General features: G+C 40.4%; 1 protein-coding gene across 3 annotated transcripts; it reads left to right on the top strand.

Annotated features, from left to right (window-relative positions):
- The first annotated feature begins 773 nt into the window (after window positions 1-773).
- Window positions 774-19,558, top strand: CYP4V2 (cytochrome P450 family 4 subfamily V member 2). 3 transcript variants are annotated; one of them, XM_088163482.1, is made up of 12 exons: window positions 774-1,222; window positions 1,489-1,598; window positions 8,818-8,930; window positions 9,466-9,551; window positions 10,395-10,585; window positions 10,990-11,059; window positions 12,052-12,178; window positions 13,952-14,143; window positions 15,743-15,845; window positions 16,179-16,313; window positions 16,485-16,664; window positions 18,037-19,558. In XM_088163482.1, the coding sequence occupies exons 3-12, from the start codon at window positions 8,901-8,903 to the stop codon at window positions 18,210-18,212; spliced, it is 1,290 nt and encodes a 429-aa protein (XP_088019608.1). In that variant the 5' UTR covers window positions 774-1,222; window positions 1,489-1,598; window positions 8,818-8,900; the 3' UTR covers window positions 18,213-19,558. The 3 variants fall into 3 exon arrangements, with proteins under 3 accessions (XP_088019608.1, XP_088019610.1, XP_014745184.2); XM_088163484.1 differs by lacking the exons at window positions 774-1,222; window positions 1,489-1,598 and adding an exon at window positions 4,168-4,316; XM_014889698.2 differs by lacking the exons at window positions 774-1,222; window positions 1,489-1,598 and adding an exon at window positions 5,918-6,231.
- Window positions 19,559-20,739: the final 1,181 nt, after the last annotated feature.

Genomic DNA, 20,739 nt, shown 5'->3' with positions numbered 1-20,739 from the left:
TTTGTTGTAAGTACAATTTGTACTTGGCCAATCTGTGCTGGCTTTTCCTAATCATGGGCTTCATTAGAGTTGTAACAGTCCCCAGGAAAATTTGTTCCATAGGTTTCCCAGGAACTGAAGTAAGATGGATAGGCCTACAATTTTCTGGATCCTCTCTGAAGTCCTTCATGTAGATAGGAGTGACATTAGCCTTCTTTTAGTCTTCTCGAATGTCCCCCAAATTCCATAACTTGAAGATTATGGAGAGTGGCCTTGCAGCTGTATTGGGCAGCTTTGTTTGTTTGGATGCTGTCAGGGCACATCAATGTGTAGAGGCCAAGCTCCTGTAATAGCTCACACACGAACCCTTCCTTCACGGGTAGTGGGCCTGTGTTTGCATTTTTTTCCCAAGGCCTAGTGCCGGTGAAAGGACATGAGTGAAGAAAGTGTCGAGTACCTCTGCCTTTTGAGCCTTGTTGGTGATTAATTTATCTCTCCTGTTAAACAGCAGGCAAATACTTTCCTTCTGTCTCTGCTTGTTTATCTACCTGTCGTAGTTTCAGCTGGCATAGAATTTATTGTCATCCTAGTAGCTGGCAGAGTGCTGTGTTTTAAACTGGTACGAGAATAATGTCGATTACACCCTAATGTTTTAGTTCTTGCTAAGTTATGTTTGCCCTACAGCAAAGACTTTTCAGTGTCCCATACTCTGCCAGTGAGAAGGTCCACAAGAAGCTGTGAGGGAGCATGGCCAGGACAGCTGACCCCAACTGGTGAAAGGGATATTCCATACCACAGAAGGCCCTGCTCAGTACATGAACTGCAGGGGTGGCGGGGGGGATGCTGATGGGAGGTACCAGTGGGTGGTAAGCAGTTGTTTTGTGTAATTCCTTATGTTTCTTGGGTTTTAGTCCTCTCTCTTCTTTTCCTGTTTTCATTTTACTTTACTATATTTCAGTTATTAAACTTTTCTTATCTCAACCCATGGATTTTATCTTTGTTCTGATACTCCTCTCGGTTCCACTGGGGTGGGTGTATGTATGGTACTTTGTCGTGGTCTAAGCCATTATAGTACCTGAAAAACTCTTTCTTGTAGTCTTTGACATTTCTGACAAATTTCCATTTGACCTGAGGTTTTGCTTTTCTAACTGCCTCTTTGCACACTCTTGCAATGCCCTTGTGCTGACTTGGACGTAATTCTGAGCCCAGAAGAAGGTTCACAGAGAATGGGACAAGGTGTTTGGTAAGTTTTTCATTCCTCCTTTATCAAGATTGAGGAAATTGAGATAGGAATGCACCATGTGGCCATTCTAGAATTTTAAGTAGGTAGAGGTGGCTGGGATGGGTGCTGGAGTATCTGCAGGAGAGAGTACTGGGAAGATTTCCCTTCTAAAAGGGAAGGAGTAGGGTTTTTTGGGTTTTTTTGGTTTTTTTTAATGGTAAAGCAATTATAGACACCCACCTATTTGCTGTTGTTCTGATTCTTCATCCTTTCCCTTTTCTCCTTAGGAGGATATAAAGTATTGAATGGCACAAATACTCTTGTTAGAACTTGTGCCCTACTGGGATTTTCCCTGACCTGGAGGAGTTTAGTCCTGAACGATTCTTCCCTGAACATTGTAAGGAAAAGCATCTGTATGGCTTCCAAATATTTAGTGTTGATCGTTTGTATATATACATCACTTTGTAATGGACATTTCTGGTCTCATTAGGGGGTGATGTAAAGGACATTTCACCTCTATTTTCCCTTCCAGTCTTGAGATTGTTTCATGGTAGGTTTTCAGCTGAGTGTAGGTGTCATGGTGTCAGTAGCAGGGCTGCTACTGGGGTGACCTCTCTGAAAAAAGGCTAGAGAGTAGAACACAGTTCCTGCTGACTCCACTCTGGATCTACTGCAGCTCAGTGGCACTTCTGAGAAGAAGTATTTACAAGTGTTCAAAAAAATTCTCAACAGACAGAGGAGTGTGGGGAGGGAAAAGAGAGGAAAACAGCAGTGCAAGCACCAAGGTCGTTGAAGGAGAAGGAGTCAGTACTCCAGGCTCCAGAGCAGAGATTCCTCAGCAGCATGTGGAGAAAACATGCTGGAGCAGGAGAAAAGAATGAGGAGGAAGCAGCAGAGAGGAACTTTTGTCTTTATTTCTAACTTTGTCATTATCTGTTTTTAATTGTCTTTAATTTAATTTAATAAAATAAATTGAATTTCCAAAGTTGGGTCTGTTTTGCCTGTGATGGCAACCAATAAGCAATCTTCTAGTTTATTTTGGCACATAAGCTTTTGCATCCTGTTGAGGGAGGGGAGTGAATGGGTGGGTGTCTGACTGCTGGGCAAGGCTAAGCCACCACAGCTTCTAAGAGGCTGTACAGCTATGACTGTGTTATGTGCAGGCACATCAAATGTGGACAGAAACTTTCTAGTGCAAATACTGATACCAGATCTTCCATGCTACAAAAATGCAGGTAACAGATTTGCAGTGCTGTGCTTCTGTGACCCTTAAGTCTTTTCCTGGTCTTAAACTGCCCTGTTTATTCATTCTTCATGACCTCTGGCTCACTTCATGTAGTGTGTTGCATGCTGCTAAATGCTTTCTTTAAACTTGCTGGAGTTCAGCAAGGAGGAGTCCCTGTACAATTTAGGCAAATCACAAAGAAGTGGGTGGAATCTTCACTTGTGACCTTGGACGAGTTGTGATCATCCAGCTTGGGAGTGTGTGCTTTCCTTGACACATTGGTGAATAGATATAGGTGTGGTGCTTTGGTAAGCTACTTAGTGTTGTCTGTTAGTTATGCCAACATCACTGACACCTTATCAGATTTGTTTTACAACAATAATCTGTGTTCTGGAGCATGAATGGTGGTCTCCCTTACTGTAAGTCATGTTGTTATCCTGGTAGGGAAGATTATGGTTTCTTAGGAGGCAGGCTTTTGTATTCTGTTGGAGATAATTTATTCATGCAAAATATCCTGTAGTGAAGGATCCCTAGTGATGGCTTTGGAACAAAGCAGTTGCTGCTGTACAGTGAACACTAGGTTGCAGAAACCAAACAAGGTATGCTTGATGGAGGTGGCATCAAACCAATGTATCTGTCTCTGAGAAACAGCTGTGGTCTCTGTCTCACAAATGCTGTTAATTTCCTTTACCTGTGTGAGAAAGGGTCCACAGAAGGATTTGAAGTCTTCCTCAGCATTTGTTCTTGGAAGCCTAGATTTTGGACATGAAGCTATTGTAGCCTAGTTTGGGCATGAAATTTAGTATCGAGCCCTAAAATTCCTCTCTGAGGATTGGGGAGGACTCTGAGCTCTCCAGCTGTACAGTTGATGACATATTTTGAAATGGAGACATACTGTGTTATATTTTCTTTGTCTAGGTGATGGCTGTTGTGGACTGCAAATAGCCTGTTTGTTTCAGAGTAGCTTTCTGCATAAAGGTTAATAATGTTGCAATGGTGTGTGTTTAGAAAGGAAGAAGCTCTTGCTAAGAAAGCCTTTCTTTTAAGAAAAAATAGTTTTTCAGAATGAGTTGTGTACTTTTTTATTGTCCCTCTGTTGTATCAGATCTGCTTTAGACTTGCCTTGCTTTTTTTTTTGGTTTTGTTTAGTTTTTTTTCCTTACTATTAATGATAATTTTATTCGTTTTTCTTGTTGAAGAATCCAGGCTGCATTCTAGGGACCAGCAGAAGCCTGTGTTGTCATTGTCTCTTGGCTGACACAGCTGCCTAACAGGTTCCTTTTCTTCTGTCAGCAGAGGTAGATAGGCTTCCACTTAGGTAAGAAGCTGAATAAGAGCAGGTTTGCAATGTTACAAGCATTTATAAAAGCAAAGATTCACTAACCAGTGGAGTGCTCAGAGAAATCCAATGCTGAATAAATAGCTCTCTGGATAAAAAGGAAATGCTGATTACAATCCAGTAGAAAACTCATTTCTTATAAAACATACTACAAATTTTGTTAAGATTCCAAGTCTTGGTGACATAATTAGCCCTCAAGGATGCTAGACGTCTCATTTCTTGTTTCTTGGGTATATATATTTATGTCTCATTCCAGTGTTTCTGCTGCCTTTTGTTAACATCATCACCATTGCCAACTGCTGGCAGGATGTTGCAATGTTTGCTTTCAATGTTCCCTGCTGCTTTCTCAATGCCTTTCCACCTTCTCCTTGCTGTTTCAGTGTTTGGTTTTTTTTCCTGTAGAAAGAGTAATCAGCAGTTAGAAGTACAGATTTTTTACTCAGAAACACAAATAGTCACTTCATCTAGTTATTGGAAGACAACAAACTTCAAGACTTTGTAAATATGAGAATGTAATTATTCAGCTGATCTCCATGTTGAAAAGACAAAAGGTGAGTCTCTTCATCCTATGTGCTTGCTTCCTTCCTCGAAAGTCACCTGAACAAAGGAGGGGACTGATGATTGTGTAACTTGCCTGTGTGTTTACAAGAGTGGGTATATATCTGCTACTTTCTGTCACAAACTATTACAACAACAGCAAGAGTAGCAAAGTTCATTTCCAGCTGTTTACTGTGCAGAAAATATAATAGTCATCATTTTTGATAAAGTCTCTGCTGGGAGATTACAAGAACAAAGTGCCAAAATTTACCCCCCTCTGATGCCAAGGGTCACAAAAACCTTACTTCTGATGTTCTGAGCTTTCTGTTCTTGTTTTTTATCTTAGTTGTTTTGTTTATGCTGTTTTTTGATTTGCTAAAAATGCTTGTGCAGTCATTTTTAGTACAAAACAAAGAGGATAAATGTGACTATGGCCATAAATACCATTTGTGCTTTATTTGGGGGATGAAGTTTTGTGAATTGGCTGTGAGCCATGCTGCCTCTACCAAAATTCTGTTTGACCAAAAGGTTTCTGAGCACCTACTTTGAGAAACAGATGCTCAGTAGCCCTGCATCCTCCTAAGGCAGGAGGGGCAGCAGTGCATATGGTGGGTTTGGTACTGTGTCTACCCTACCGTGTTACTACTTTGCGAATTGGGGCACAGCTGCTGGGTGCTGCCAGTTGTTTTACTGGCACCCTTTAGCCTGTGTCTGAGCATTCAACAGTGAGATCAGTAAAGGCCATTTGAGCTGAGAACATCAGTGTGCTTTGCAGTGCTGCTGTTGATCAGGGATCTTTATGGGCTTTGGTTTTTGTAACCCCTTGAAGCCATCAGTCCAGCTGGAAAAAGGTATTCTCCATCTGGCCCTTCGGTCATGGTGTTGGACAGCACTGGAGCAGTTCTCTGTGGACAAATGGTGTTGAGCACCTGAGAACAGATTGACAAAGATGATATATTGTGTTTTATTTTCTTTTTGCTAGGGTTGGGATTAAATGTGTGAGGTGGTATTTCTTGTTTGGATTTAGATGTTTATTCATTTTTATTTATGTTACATTTTTATAAACCGTGAGTTCTACAGTACCTTAAGCTAACAACCTAGAAATGGAGATATATTTCTTTTTCTACAAGGCCTTTTAAGGGTTAACTGTTTAATTAAGAAATGATACCTAAATTATTTTTATTTTTAACCTAATAACCAACCACTTGTGGCCCGCAATGCAGACTTTTCTGTCTAATCAAACAAAATTACTTAGACCCACAAAGAAGAAAGTGAAGAAGAAAGACAAACTTCTCCCCTAAAACTTCTATTTTGTTTTATACTTACTATTATATTCTCAAACCTCAAACATCTGTCCCAAATCAGCAAAAAGGTGTTTTTTCTCTTGATGGTGTTTTGTTTTTTCTTTCTGAGGTATTGCATGGGCCTGCAAAGAAGGTTCTTGCTCCTCAGTTGGAGGGCAGGAAAGTAGCACTGTTCCCTGTGATTTGCCTGCCACTCGGAAATGCTAGCAGGCAGTCCTCTCCATATGAGTTTTTTAAACTCTGATTGTTTTCCTGGCAAGAAGCTAGGCCAGTGGCCTGTGTGGTAGCTCCACCTCCTGCTCTTCTGGCCAACTTTTCTGCTCACTTGGCTTGCTGCAACTGCAGTGCCGGCTACAGGCAGCACCGGTTCCTCATCAGGGATCAGGGCTCCGAGCGGGAGGCTGAGAGGTGATGATGGAGGTCGTGGAAGCATTCTCAGGGCGACCCCAGCTGCTGCCCTGGGGAGCTGGAGTCGTTGCTCTGCTTTTGACAATTGTGACTGTGTGGTCCCTGCCCTCCCTGATGGAATACTGGAGGCAATGGTGGATGTTGAACTCGATCCCGGGTGTCAGCCCCTGCTATCCTGTGCTGGGAAATGCCCTGCTCTTGGAGCGGAAAGGAGAAGGTAATGCCACCTCACACTGTAGCCCAGCTGTGAGGTCCCTGGGGTTTGCTGGAGGAGCCAGTGGTGATGAGCTTGTGTGGCTGAGCTGTGGCTGGCTGGGGAAGGTGAGTGGGCTATCAGAGGATGTGCTGTTTGCCTTTGGGTCTCTCTAGGCAATCTGCAGAGGGGAACAGTGTGATGTGTGGAGAGTGAAGAGAAAAGAATAAAACTGCATAAATGTGTCATTATTATTTGTATCAAAGACTAACTAGAGGTTGAATCTGACAGCAGTTGCTGCTGGGCTCAGACCATTAAGTTGTTGGTAGGGTGGAGCATGAGCACTTTGGAATGTGTTTTGATGAGAGAGAGGCTGCTGTGGGCTCTTGCAGGAAGTACTGTTTCACAAAGCTAAGCACTATGTCCTCATGACTTTTTGCTCTGATCCAAACAAAACTTGAAACAATTACCTTCCCCCAAGCAAGCATATGCAAGGGACTTTAGCGTGCCAAGTTGCTTTTGCCTGGGCTCACTTCCAGAATCATCTGTGACTTAGATTTATATGTTAATTGCATTTATAGTGCATCCCTCAAAAGCAAATATTTTTGTTCTTGAATTGATTAATGAGGCCTTCTTTTTACCAGATGTATGAGAGAGCACTAATGTGGTAGATGTTCCCTTTCCATTTGGTAGTCATTTTTTAACAGGAACATATTTCTTAAGTAGTTTGTGGTATGAAAGTGTTGCTTAGTCTGCTGCCAGTGGCCTACACTCCTCTGTGTGTATTTGTGATTCCTGTGTATGCCAGTTCTGCTCTGTGCACATGTGGTGCTGGCTGTGCTGCTATGTATGCTGCCAGAAGAGGGACTAAGGGGTCATGGGAGCATGGTGAAGTCAAGTGTGAGTGCAGCACTGGAACACAAATTGCCCTATGCTGACCCATGCTGGGACATAGTGCCTCTGTTCACAAGGCACACTGTTGTATCTTTCCTCTGGATCCAGTCCCATATCTAAGTACAACTATGAGACAAATCTCTGGTGGCTATGAGGGCAGCAGATTTCCACAGCTGACTTTGGAGAGGCAGTAGGAGGATCACCGGAAGTTTATATGAGCTGAGAGGATGAATTTTTTTTTTTTTGTATTTTCTTTCTTATCCTCTTTTTAAAAAATCTATTTAAAAAAACCAAACCAAACCAGAATATTTCTTCTATCTCCAGAAAGCAATCTGATGTGAACTCTGATGTTTTGTGCAGTCTCTAATCTCATTTGTTAGCAGGAATCACATAGCTCCCATGTTCAGCCATCTTTGCTCTTGTTTATTTATGTAAAATCGTGTGAAGTTTGTGGTTTATAATATTTTTCATTAAAAATATCAAAAAACTTTAAAAAAGGTAAGGTTCTGTTGCAGAAAGGAAAATAATTTTTCATATGATGGGAATTTTTTTATTGGTATTGCTAGACAATTGCTGGAAAATGTGCTATTTTAATCATGGCATGTTAGGAAAAATATTTTAAAAATAACAAAATAATCTGACACTCTGAATCTTGTTGGATGAGGTGTCAGAACTTTTCATAAGACTAGGGAAAGCTGTATTTGGGCATCTATTGTTTTCTTTTTCTTTTTTTTTTTTTTCTTTATTTGGGAACCCTTGAATTTTCAACTCTGTAGAGTCTTGTAGAGGTGACATTTGTTGTTTAAACTTGTTTCTGAAAGGGCAAAGAAGTGTTTAATCCTTGAACAATCCTCGAACCTCTAATACTGCAGAATGAACCTGACTGCCCTCTGTGATGAGATAGTATGAAAGACCTTTTTGAATCAAATCCAACACCATCTACTTTTCTTCCCTTGCCAACAGATTCCGCAATCTCCTATGCTTTCTGTATAGCTGAATTGACAAGACATGGGCTGGAGAATTGTATAATAATGTGGGAGGAGAATTTGCTGGGTTGCTGAACTCACTGGTGTGAAGTCCAACTGGCAGCTGCACCTTAGCCGTGGAAAGGGGTTTTAACCCTTTAAGTGCGGCGGAAATAAGACGCACAGCTACATGGTCGTCTTTCATGATAGGAAAGAGAGAGACAAGTTTATTCAGAAACACACTTGTTTTTATAGCATGACTCGCAACTCCAAGAACAGAAAAAAAATGATTGGTTCAGAGAGAAGACACACAATTCCCAGGGCCTGGTCACACACCACAACAGGTGTTCTATCTTTGTTATTAATTTCTCTCTATTTTGACCAAGTTATCATCCTGGGAGAAGTTCTCCCTAGCCTTGAGCTGGACCAGCTTATCAGGCTGGGAACAGAGCTGAGGAGCTCTGTCCTGGAATATTTTGCAGGCTGGCTGTCTTAAATGAGTGCCCACAGCTGGACAGCAGTGGTATCCTTCAGGCTGATTGGTGGCATAAATGATGCTGTGAGTCTGTGCCTGAAGAGATTAGGACATCTGAATTGTAAAATCCACAGGTACAAATTATGCTTCTTGGTCACAGCAGCATGTTAAAACTACAACAAAAGCAAAATTGCAGGGCATATGGTGCAAAGTAGTTCATTAAGCCTTGCTTATTTTGTAAATCCCCCTTGTTGAAGCTTTGATTTTCTATTCCAGATTTTTTTAAACAGCTACAGCATTATGCTGAAGAGTTCAGAAGCTGGCCATTGTTCAAACTTTGGATAGGACCAGTGCCTATCATGGTTTTGTATCACCCTGACAATGTGGAGGTGAGTGTGCTGGTCTCCTGTCTAGTCTACTGTCATGCAGAGCAGTGTCCAACCTGTTAGTTTCTATTATCTCAACATAATTTTTTGTTAAGAAGGGCTTGGAATGATTTGCTTTGGTATGGTCTTCTGAGTTAGTGCATAAAGTGAAGGAATATAAAAAGGCCTAGTCAGAGAGGACTGGGGGGAATACTGAAGATGGCCAGCAAATGAAACCACCAAAGAAGTATCTCCTTTAGCTTTTTTTTCACAGGTGCGAAAGCTTCTGCCCCTAAGATCAGAACAAACTAGCAGACAGAGGAGAAGATGCGACCATTGAAATAAGGATAGAACATTATGAAATTCAGGTTGCAATGCTTGTGTCTCATTGACAGATTTTTGCATTAAAACTTGATGGGTCTGTTTTGATGACATGAAATGTAGTCATTAGTTTTGCTGCTGACAGTGATTGTCCTTGAGTGTTTATTGAAGAAATGGTGAAGAAATTTCTCTCCATCTAACAAATAATATTTTTCCTCTCTGTTCATTTTTCTGGCAGGTTATCCTGAACAGTTCAAAACACATAGAAAAATCATACCTGTACAAATTCCTGCATCCATGGCTGGGCACTGGACTTCTGACAAGGTATAATGTACAACGAAATGCAAGTGCACTGCTGTCTTTTTTAAATTTGCAGGGTATATGATAAGAAGAGGTCTTGGTGACAGGAATGCTGTATGTATTCTCTCTGAACAGAGATTGTGTGCATTGCTTATCTCAGCTGGTCATACTGCAGACCAGTAGGATAGGCCTGAGGTTGGTGATGCTTTGGGGTAGGATTGGAGAGTATCTGCCCCCATTCTGTCATTTCATTCATGAAGTAGGGGATCATGAGAAGTGAGCCTGGGTATGAGCATAAATCAGGAGTGGAGAGAGGGAGGAGCAGTATTATAAGGGTTTGGTGTCCTCCAGTCTTGGAAGAGCAAAGGAAGGATTGGTCTGGATGAAGCAGATATTCAAGAGTCAGAACAAGATAAGTATAGAGTGGCTTTGGTACCTTTGAGCCTCTTCTGAATTTTTGAAAAAAGGTCAAGGTCCCCGTGTTAGTGGTTAACTTTGTTGCTTGTTTGGAGCCCTCAGAGGTGGACTCCTCAAGCTTTATGATGGGACCATGGTATTGTAAAAGCCAGCTGTGATCATGTGATGTGGGAAGTGCAAGTTCATGTGAGAGGATGTGAGATCATGCATTTTATCCTGAGTTTGGTTCATGGCCTTTAGGAAGACAGTAAGTAATCAGCAGCAGTGTGCAGAGGTGAGAAATATTTCCATTTGCTCCTTCTCTGGAGTGCTCTGAACAGCTTGAAGAGACATCTACAGTGTGTCTACCTCTTTCAGGCTGCAGTATTTACTGTGTACGTCCTGTAATGGTGAGGATATTATTTTTGACTTGGAGTTTTTTAGCCCTCATTCTCCTCATTGATTTTACAGCACTGGAGATAAGTGGCGGTCACGGAGGAAGATGATAACTCCCACATTCCACTTCGCAATCTTGAATGACTTTCTAGAGGTCATGAATGAACAAGGAAATATTTTGGTGGAGAAACTTGAGCAGCATGTTGACAAGGAGCCATTTAATGTCTTTATGGACATCACTCTATGTGCCCTTGATATCATTTGTGGTAAGTCCTGTTCAGTTATTGTGGTCTAACTGTGAATGATGCAGAAGATTGTGAGTTTAGCTGTGCCAGTTTGTGTAAGATGATTGAAGAGGAATGACCCTGCATATTTTCTAAATACATTTCCATCCTTCCCAACTTTTTTTCCCAGGGTTTACTACATTCATCTGAGCAGCTGAGTTTGTAGGACTGGCAGGACAGAGGTAGCAGTCTGAAGTGAGGTTGTCTTGAGAAGGAGGATTCTTGGGCATTGAAATACAAAGAAAGCTCATTCCCTGCAAAGAGATATGTGTATTCACTTTTCAAAGGGATAGTGTGATGATAGTTAGAAGCTGGGAGCAGTAGTAACTTACTGTGTACGCTGCATTTCTGTTTGCACTTGTGAAATGTTGATGTTTTCCTCCTAGAAACAGCAATGGGCAGGAATGTGGGTGCCCAGAAGAATAAGGATTCTGACTATGTTTCTGCTATCTACAGGTAAACACACATTTTCCTTAGTTACTTTGTAGCTGAGCTGGAATTAATGCTGCTGGTGTCCGGAAGGAAGGCCAGGGAGTCAGAGAGGGAGGGATGTAAAGCATTGGAACAGACTAACCTTGGGTCACTAAATACCCTGGAGAACATAGGAGGACATGTTCCTATGGCACTTAGGGACATGGTGTAGCGATGGACTGGGTTAACAGTTAAACTCAATGATCTAAAAGGTATTTTCCACCCGAAATGAATCTGTGATTCTGTGATCTCACTCCTAGCTTTTGATGGAGCTTGTTGAGACAGGTATAATGCAAAACAGGGGTAGATCTGAAGGGTTTCATTATCAGTTCCTTGGCCTTTTCCAAATGGTACCACAAGCGTGCTTGAAGTTGGTAATAATTATTCCTCTGCAGCTAAAGCATGTGCAAGAGCTGAATAGCAATGACAATCAGCCCTTCCAAATGTACTCCAGTTGTGTTTGAGCATACTTGAAGTCTCATATTGTTCATTTTAAATACATTTTAAGTACTTTTACATGTGGTCTGATATCAGGACATTCAAGTGGGAATACAGTGCTCTCAGAAACTTTGAATTCTTGGGGCAGATGCTTTGGGAGCCTGTCATGAGTAGTCTTTACAACACTATCAATGCTTTACTGAAGTGGCATGTGACTGGACTGGGTGACTTAATAGGACTGTTTCAGGAGGATTCCAATGAGAATTAAATGAGGATTAAATGAGAATATGCTGTCCTTCTCAGAGATCAATACTTAAAGACATAAAACGTGGTTATGCTGGGATAAGTAACAGAAATTTTGAGATGGTGTAAAATCAAGATGCAAATGTGAATGGCCTTCCTTTCAAATAATGGGTTTAAACCTACACAATATGTTAAGTTCTACTTCAATTAGGGTACATAGGGTTTTTTTTGTTCTTGAAACGTATTTGGAGGGTTTTGTCAAGGAATATTACATTATATAATTGTTTTGCTCCTAGGATGAGTGATCTAATCCAACGGCGACAGATGAGCCCTTGGCTTTGGCCTGATTTTTTATATATATTGTCCAAAGAAGGAAGAGAGCACAAGAGGAACCTCAACATCCTTCACAATTTTACAGATACAGTAAATTTTACAGATTACAGTCTTCTAAAAAAAATTATTTCTAATGTTAATTTTCATTGTTGGGTCAGTTTTGCACTCGATCTTCCAAATGGGGGATGAGATTCAGCCTCCTGTCTCTCTATTGGGATGCTGAGGCATTCTCCTGAAAAGAAGACAAGAGCTGACATCCCTTTCAGGATCTCTGTTGAATATAAATGAGAAAGTAGACTACTCCAGAGCAGTGCCAGAACTTGCAGGTTCTTGACAACTGAAACAAGCAACAGAAATTCATTGAACTCCTGTTCTGCCTGAAAAGTTTCACATCTGGATCACTTCCAATGGCTCACTGCCAAGTTTGGAGCGGTAAACATAGGGCTCTGCATGGTAGTGCCACTGGGTTCAGTCCTCAGAAACTGAAGCCTGTATTCATTTCCCCCTATTCAGAACAGAATTGCTGAGAGGAGCAAACAAATGCAGGTCCCCACATCAGCAGTAAGGCACTTTGATACAGAAATCATTAAGCATGCATCACTAACTTGGCATAAAATAAAGTGTTCTTTCATCTTGTTAGAGTGTGGAAGTAACAGCCCTTTCTCTAACCAAATAATTCCTATGTTATTCTTGCCAAAGTTTGCCTTCTTAAGTCTACTATTAGGATGTTATCAGAGAGACTGCTTTCCCTATGCATGTACCCCATGATGTTGTTGTATCAATGTCTACAACAAAGGAAATAATCTTTGAACTTTGGCTACATATAATAAGCCACACTGACTCTGTGTTGTATTTTTTGCTTCCTTTTATTGGAAGCTGCAACAGTGAGTCATTAAAGAGGCTCTTAAGAGGACGTAAGATAACTCTTCCCATGCTGGGCTGGTGCACTGAATATAAGAAACCAAATCTTAGAAGATTATGAGGGACTGTAAATAATAATTGCACAGCAGTGTGGGTGCTGACAGCAAGCATTGAGATGAAGGATAGGTCATGATGTGACACACATGCATGTTCAGTGAGGGAAACAATGTGTGTATGGAGCTGTATTTTTTTCTTCCATTCAGTGATTTCTCCAAAGAGAATTGCATACTCTACACCCTTTTAAATTATTTGGTTGTTTTTAAGAGCAATGTCACGTTTATTGAAGAGTTCTGTTTTGGCTTTGCATTGACAGTGGCAATAGTAAGAAATTTATTTAAGTGTGTTGCTGGATCTGTACTCTTACCTAAAATAGAGAAATCCAGCCATTGCTCTCATACTGAAGAAAATTTGGGAAGCTTTAGTGTAGCGAGTTCAGCAACAGTGTGTAGCCTTGATGCAGGGTTTTGGGATGCCCTGGCTTCTCTTCAGTTTCCTGAGTTTTTTTGGAGTTTGGGAGTGAAATCTTTCCTTAGTTCACAGATGGGATAGAGAAATGGTTATTGGTGATTAGCATGTTCACACTGTGGTGATGTTTTTGGTATGCTGTTGCCATTATTGGCATCATGATTGGCATGTTCTGGATATGTTTACGTTTCTAGATGACCCCCAAGTTGTTTATATAGTTTGACTATCTATTTTCTTGATCACACAAAGGCTGTTCAAGGTTTATTCAATTGCTTGGGGCAACAGAGCTTGGTCATAATTCACTACTAATACAAAAAGTCAGTTAAATTTCATGACTTAATGCTGACAGCTGTGCTAACTAGCTCATGGAGACTGTTACAGATGGATGCTGTTGTTTTGATAAATTAAGACAAAACCGTATGAGGCAGACGGGTTGTGCTGAATTCATCATATCTGATGCAATGGTTCTAATCTCAGGTCATTGCAGAAAAAGCTGAGGAACTTAAAAGCACCAAGCAAAAGAAACATGATAGTGATGCCAACTGTGAAGAAAATGGTTCCAGAAAGAGAAAAGCATTCCTGGACATGCTGCTGAATGCAACAGATGATGAAGGGAAAAAATTGAGCTACAGGGACATTCGTGAGGAAGTGGATACTTTTATGTTTGAGGTAACCAAGGAACTAATTGATTTCTTCGTTTTTGTTGTTGGTTTTTTTGTATGGTTTTGTTTGCTGGGATTTTTTTGTTTTTTTTCCACCAAACCCAAGATTCAGAACTTGCAGGTGGTGACTTGTCTTAGTTCAGGAGGTTGCTTTTAGCCTGCCTATGTGAGCAGGGTCTACTCAAGAAAGCTGGTGAGAAAATGGAAGCTTAATGGCTGACATAGACCTGGGCTCTTGCCCTTTCTTTCAAATTTCATTAACACTGAAGAGACCTCTAGTTTCACTGTTTTGACTTGCATTTTGTCATGTCTCCTCACACTTTTTCCCTTGCTGCATTGGCTAGAGTCTTCTGGTTCTGTTGTCCACCATGAATCAGTGCTTCGTCTTGTAGAAACTTGTCATAGTATGGCTTGGGTTGGAAGGGACCTTAAAGATCATCTAGTTGCAACCCTCCTGCCATGGGCTGGGATGTCATCAACTAGATTAGGTTGCCAGGGCCCCATCCCTACCATTCAAAACTTCTCTAGGCAACATATTCCTCACTTATCTCTGAGTAAAAAGATTTCTTCCTAACATCTAATCTAAATCTCAACTCTTTTAGTTGAAAATCATTTCCTCTTGTCCTACTACTTTCATGACTGCTCATGTAAGAAGTCACACTCTTTTTTTTAAGTCTTCTCTAAGTACTGAAAGGCCACAATCAGGTCTTCCCAGAGCCTTCTCTTTTCCAGGCTGAACAAACCCAACTCTCGCAGCCTGTCTTCATAGGAGAGGTGTCCCATCCCTATCTTTGAGGCCCTCCTTTTTGTCAGATTCCATAAGGGGGGGGTCTGAAGAAGATTTTCATGAGTTTTATACACACTTCCATTAGATGGACCTGAATTCTCTCAGAAGAGCTTATTTCATAGAATCCTATTAATGCTGTTGGAGCCTAAGGAAACTCTCATCTCCTGAACTTCACTACAAGTGTGATTTTTTTAGTATCGGAATCCTTTTTTGGTCAACTTTTCCCTTTTGGTGTTTGCTTTTTTTGTTTTGTTTTTGTTTGTTTGTTTTTTGTTTTTTTTGTTTGTTTGTTTGTTGGTTTGGTTTGGTTTTTTTCCTTCTTTGGTTCACCTTTTGCCTCTCCTTTCCTTTCCTATCTTTCCCATAGAAAAACAAGTATTTTCTGCTATGGCTACTGTACTGTGTCTCATCAGACAATTTTAAACAGTTTTGTAAAAGTTACAAGTTGTGTCCATGGTATCTCTCCTGTGATAGTCACTGCCCCCCCAGATGCTGACTAAACAGTAACCAAAAAGATGAATATACATCTGATTCATTGTGTAGATACTGATAGTTCACAGTCCTGAGAATCAGAAGAGAGGGATTTTGCTTGGGTTAGTTCAGTACTTTACTCTTTTGTCAGCACAATTGTGGATTACCTTTTATCTCGATATTTAGTGTGTTGTATAGAATTATTCACTCTTGATTATTGTTTTTGTCATGGTCATGAGAGTAATAAGTCTCACTTTTCATGCTAACTGCACACCTAAGTATTTACAAAACCCACTGGTGCATGGGAATAGAGTTGAAGTGAATGTCTTTTTAAATCTGGACCTGTAGGGCCATGATACAACAGCAGCTGCTATGAACTGGGTCTTGTACTTGCTTGGACATAATCCAGAAGTTCAGAAGAAGGTTCAAAGGGAATTGGACGAGGTGTTTGGTAAGTTTCCATTACCCCTTCATTGAAGTTTTGCTGAATTTATGAGTGGCAATGTGTTAAAAGCCTAGAAGTAGAAGGGGATTTAAGAGCATGTCATGTAACCCTTCTGGAGCTTTCAACAGCTAGAGGTGGTGGGATGGGTGCAGGAAGGTCTGTAGGGACGTTCGACCAACCTTATGTCTTTGGGGCAAGATATACATGTTCAGTATATAGCACCTTCTTGTATGTTGTCTTGGTGCATGATGAGAGTTTCTGGGGGGATCCAGGATGAGTTTATTTAGCCAAAGATGGGGAGTTTTGGTCTTGGTCATCCCTCTATTTGTTTTTGGACAGACAATACTGAACGTTCTGTTACAACGGATGATTTGAAGAATCTCCGATACCTTGAATGTGTTGTGAAAGAAGCTCTTCGTCTCTTCCCTTCAGTTCCCATGTTTGCCCGTACCTTGAGAGAGGATTGCTGTATTAGTAAGTGATGTTCTGTGTTTGCCCCTTTCCCTTGTCTTAGCATTTCTGCAGTGGAGATATTTCCCAAATAAAGGGCAGCACTGTTTTGTTTTTTACTGTTCTGTTGTGTATAGGAAGTCACATGTTTGCTGTTGTTTTGACTCTTCTTTTCCCTTTCTCTCTTCTCTTTAGAGGGACATCAGATACCAAGAGGTGCAAATGTCCTTGTTTTAACCTATGCCTTGCATAGAGACCCTGAGATTTTCCCTGACCCAGAGGAGTTCAGGCCTGAGCGATTCCTCCCTGAAAATAGTAAGGGAAGGCACCCATATGCTTATGTGCCCTTCTCAGCTGGTCCCAGGAACTGCATTGGTATGTATCTGAAGAGGAAGCCTTTGTAATGTAACAGTAATGCAACAGTGGTAACTGAGTCATCAACGAGTACTGTTTGTATAGTGCTCTTCCTCACTCCCCAGCCCTGAATTCTGGGCACTGTGTGCCCTGTAAGCCTAGTATTTGAGCTGCCCCATTTGTTTTTTTCTGAAGGATTTCCTTTTTCCTTGGCACAATTATTTATCATGCTGATGTTTCTTCCTCACTGCTGTGCAGCCTGGCAGCATGTTATTGGACTTCTGTGTTAGGACATGGTTGCTTCCAAATCCTTGGTGTCAGCAACACAGAATGAGAGAAGACACATGTCCTGCACTTGCTTTGCTCTGGAAACACCTCATCTGTCTTTCTCAGGTTCTGAGTTGGATGTCCAAAGCATGCAATCTGCAACTGGTGTATTCTTTCCCTATTTCTGACACTGTAGTTGGTTTGATGTTTTCTCTGTCATCCCAGAACTTGTTAGCACTTTCAGATGTCACTGAGACGCTTGGCATTTCTCTATGCTTCAAGTAGAGGCAGTGTTGTTTATATTGTACAACATGTGAAAAGACTGTTTCCTGCACTGATTTTAAGTGCAGATGGGAAACATCCATCCTGAGTTCCTGAGTGTGCAGGAACATGTGCAGGAGAGGTGGTTCATTAGTATCATTGCAGAAGTGCATCGTGTGTACATATGTATGGACAGCCATCTGTGTATATAATACAGAGGAGAGAACATGAAAAGTTCTCAGCACTGCGTTTTGTGTCCCATCTCCATTTTTTAGTTTTTGTGAACTGCCTGGATTGTGGCACTTGCTTTGGTTTCCCTCACATTTCTCTGTTCTCATGTTTTCTCCTTCACCTATCTGTGGATTGTAAATTGAACTTTGTCTTCTGTGCTACCAAATTGTCAGTGTGTATGAGGCTTAATGATCACTGAAGGAAAGTCTGGCTGTCATTGCATTGCAGTTGCATCTCCTTTGCTCTTCTCCACATATATGGAACCATGAGATTTTTCTCTCCCCACAGTCCCTGTACTCCATTTTCTGCTTTGGTCTGCTATCCATCCTCCCTGCCTAGTCCATCGAAGAGACGTGACAATGCCGTGTTTTGTAGTAGCTCCATACAAAGGGTTGACTGTTTGCACGTTGCTGTTTGAGTTCTGTGTACTATGGGAAGGAGGGCGTACTGTGGATTATCCCAAAAAGGCCAGAGTTTTCATGTAGAGAAAAGTGCTAGTGTTAGTTGTATCCACATGAACTTGATTTGGCCTAAAGCTAGTTCTGTTCTTAAGTCCTGTGAGCATGCAAGTTCAGCAGCTGTTGATGCAACCTGACAATAACTATTTTTTTTTTTTCTGCCCTGTAACTCACAGGTCAGCGCTTTGCACAAATGGAGGAGAAAACTCTTCTAGCCCTCATCCTGCGGCGCTTTTGGGTAGAATCATGTCAAAAGCCAGAAGAGCTTGGTTTATGTGGAGAATTGATTCTTCGTCCAAATAACGGCATCTGGATTAAACTGAAGAGGAGACCAAATGCTGCATCAGAATAAAAGGAATTTTAAGAGTTTACTTCCAAAATGGTTTCAATCTATTTAGGCTGAGACATATTTTAAAATCAAATATTTTGATGTCAGCCCAGCAATTTGTTAAAACTATTTGTTCCTGTTTTATTACAAAAGATGTAGTAATAGCTCTAGTTGCTCTACTTTTATAGTGCTTATAAACTTCATGTTAATCTTGGAAATGCAAGTCATTGAAACTTAAGTTTTAGTGCCTTATCTGCTCAGATGAAGCTATTCTATTGCCACAGTGCCACAAAAACTTTAGCTATGGTAATAACAACAACAATGCCTGTGATGATCAGCTTACATGCCATGGCATTTTCCAAGTAGCTGGAAGTCTCAAGTATTTTTAAGGTTTTCAGGTTTCTTTGGTTCTGAAAAATACAAGTGATAATCCTTCTTCTTGGCACACCATTTTATTTTTTTGTCATGACTGCCTCTGTAAAGATCAAGCAAAAATCTCTGATAATTTCATTCCTCCTTGGTAAACATTTACAGTAGTTTGTGAAAGGAGTGATCTGAATTATTTTTTGGCAAACTGTACCAAAAGCATTAATCTGTAAAAACATAGCAGGAACGAGACAGTATGCAAATTAAACACAGAATTTCACAATAACAGAAGCAATTTATTATTACAAACTTTGACAATAAACTTCTACTATGCCTCAATGTAGACTGAAATTGTATCTGTTGAAATTGCATGCCTATGTGCAGGTAAATTGCTGATGAATAGTTTTTTCTTAGCATCAGTTCCTCTAGGGTGATCAGTCAACTAGATTTTGCTGTGCTAGTCAAAGCTGAAACAATGAGCCAGTGTACTTTTGGCTTCTAGTGGCCTGAAGGCAACGTACAGAGTTTTTTTTTCTAATTGATGTTGAAGAGGAATTACAGTGATGGAATGAAGTGCCTGTGGAAGTTTCTAATTGTACTTTCAGGATGGGTCAAAATCTGCTACAGGCCATACAGCTGGACAACAGACTCTACAATTTTTGCAAGCTCTGATGAAAAAGCTGGTGCTAAACCAAGCTGAGGTCCTCTAGCTGGTCTGGCTTTACTTGTGCCCTATGCTTTTGGGCTCCTTTTGGCTGGTGTGTGTTGCTCCAGCATGATGGCTGGCACTGTGCAAGGAGGAGTGCCCACCAATAACCACATTTGTGTCTTCAGGTGTTCTTGCACTTGGCAGTGAGGGCTTTTGGTGTGTTTTTGTCTTTAAGGTTGTTCTTGGGCTGTGGGCAACCTGCAGAGGGGGACTGGATGAGAAACTGGAGGTCAGAGCTGATACAACTAATATGGACTGGTCCACTCTAATGATTAATAAACAAAATAAGAAAGGAGTGATCTGTTCTTACTCATTTTGTTGACATATACAGATTTTTTTCTCATTTGTTTCCATGTGTCCTTTTAACAACACTTAGTCACTTAATACCTGGGATACTGCTGTAGTTTGCAGAATATCATAGTAAAGACAAAATAATTTATGTTAATTCCAAATAAATTAGAGGTCTCCTTGAACCTGCCAAATTTTTTATATTCTGATAAGCCTAGTTTTTAACATTTTTTGAGGATCTTCTAAAAAGAAAGTGTTTAACTGATTAGTTTACATAAATGAAATCACGGATCTTGACAAATAGTCTAAAATCACTACCTTTATTTTACCATTAAGACAAAAATAATACTTCCATTCTTCAGCCTTCTTTTTCAAAAATAGGTTTCATTGCTGTATAATACCAAGAATTTCAGTTTCCAGGGCTGAATCTAAACATTATCTTCTTTATAATGAGATAACCTTTGAGACCACCTTCATATGTAATGCATATAATACACACGACATGTTTTCCAAAGAGACTAATTTTAATTTTAGTTAATTTATTTCATGCTTTTAGGTACTTGGCAGTGTGAACTTTCAAGGTAAATAAGATTAGCATCCAGAATATGTTTTCTCAGGAGATTTGGTATGTAGTTGAAACCTGAAGAGGTACCTCATGTCTTAAGGTATGTGCTTAAGTTGAGGACTTTCAAGACAAATGAAAAGTAATACTTCCTTTTCTTCTGTGGGATCTGTTTTGTGGAAACAGTTTGTAAGATAGACCAAATTATAACAATTTTTTTCCATATGATATTTTATGACTTCTATATACACTGACCAATATTTTTTTCTTACGCTTTGCTTTTGTACCCTGCTCATTTCATATAATGTGTGTATATCTCCTATAATTTCCTTATACTCTCCAAAATGGAAAAGAAAATAATTAAGACAAAAACTGGATAAAACTATAATGAACTAATTATGAGAAGTGTATGGGCTCAAATGCTGGCACGAGGATGCCAATGTGAAAAATCCCTATTTAGTGTTGCACAAAGTGTCTTTCCCAAGATGAACACTGATGTAATCCTATAATCTTTGTGTTCTGAGCTGCTCTGAAATGGCAGTGATCTCTTATCTTCTGTTGTGAAAATTGGCTCTGAAGTAATCTGACACTGCTATGGAAATAAATATTGAGGAAAAGAATACTGA

This window comes from Sturnus vulgaris, chromosome 4, assembly GCF_052056855.1.
Source record: "Sturnus vulgaris isolate bStuVul1 chromosome 4, bStuVul1.hap1, whole genome shotgun sequence".
Taxonomy (NCBI): domain Eukaryota; kingdom Metazoa; phylum Chordata; class Aves; order Passeriformes; family Sturnidae; genus Sturnus; species Sturnus vulgaris.
Note: the sequence above shows the minus strand (reverse complement) of the source record. Positions and strands in the feature narration are given on the sequence as shown.

What these genes read in the sequence shown, in the direction of transcription:
- CYP4V2 (XM_014889698.2), top strand. Translation starts at nt 6,018, where the DNA reads ATGATGGAGGTCGTGGAAGCATTCTCAGGGCGACCCCAGCTGCTGCCC. An exon ending in CTTGGAGCGGAAAGGAGAAG is followed by an intron (nt 6,232 to 8,817) that starts GTAATGCCACCT and finishes TTTCTATTCCAG; the next exon opens with ATTTTTTTAAACAGCTACAG. An exon ending in TATGTTTCTGCTATCTACAG is followed by an intron (nt 11,060 to 12,051) that starts GTAAACACACAT and finishes TTTTGCTCCTAG; the next exon opens with GATGAGTGATCTAATCCAAC.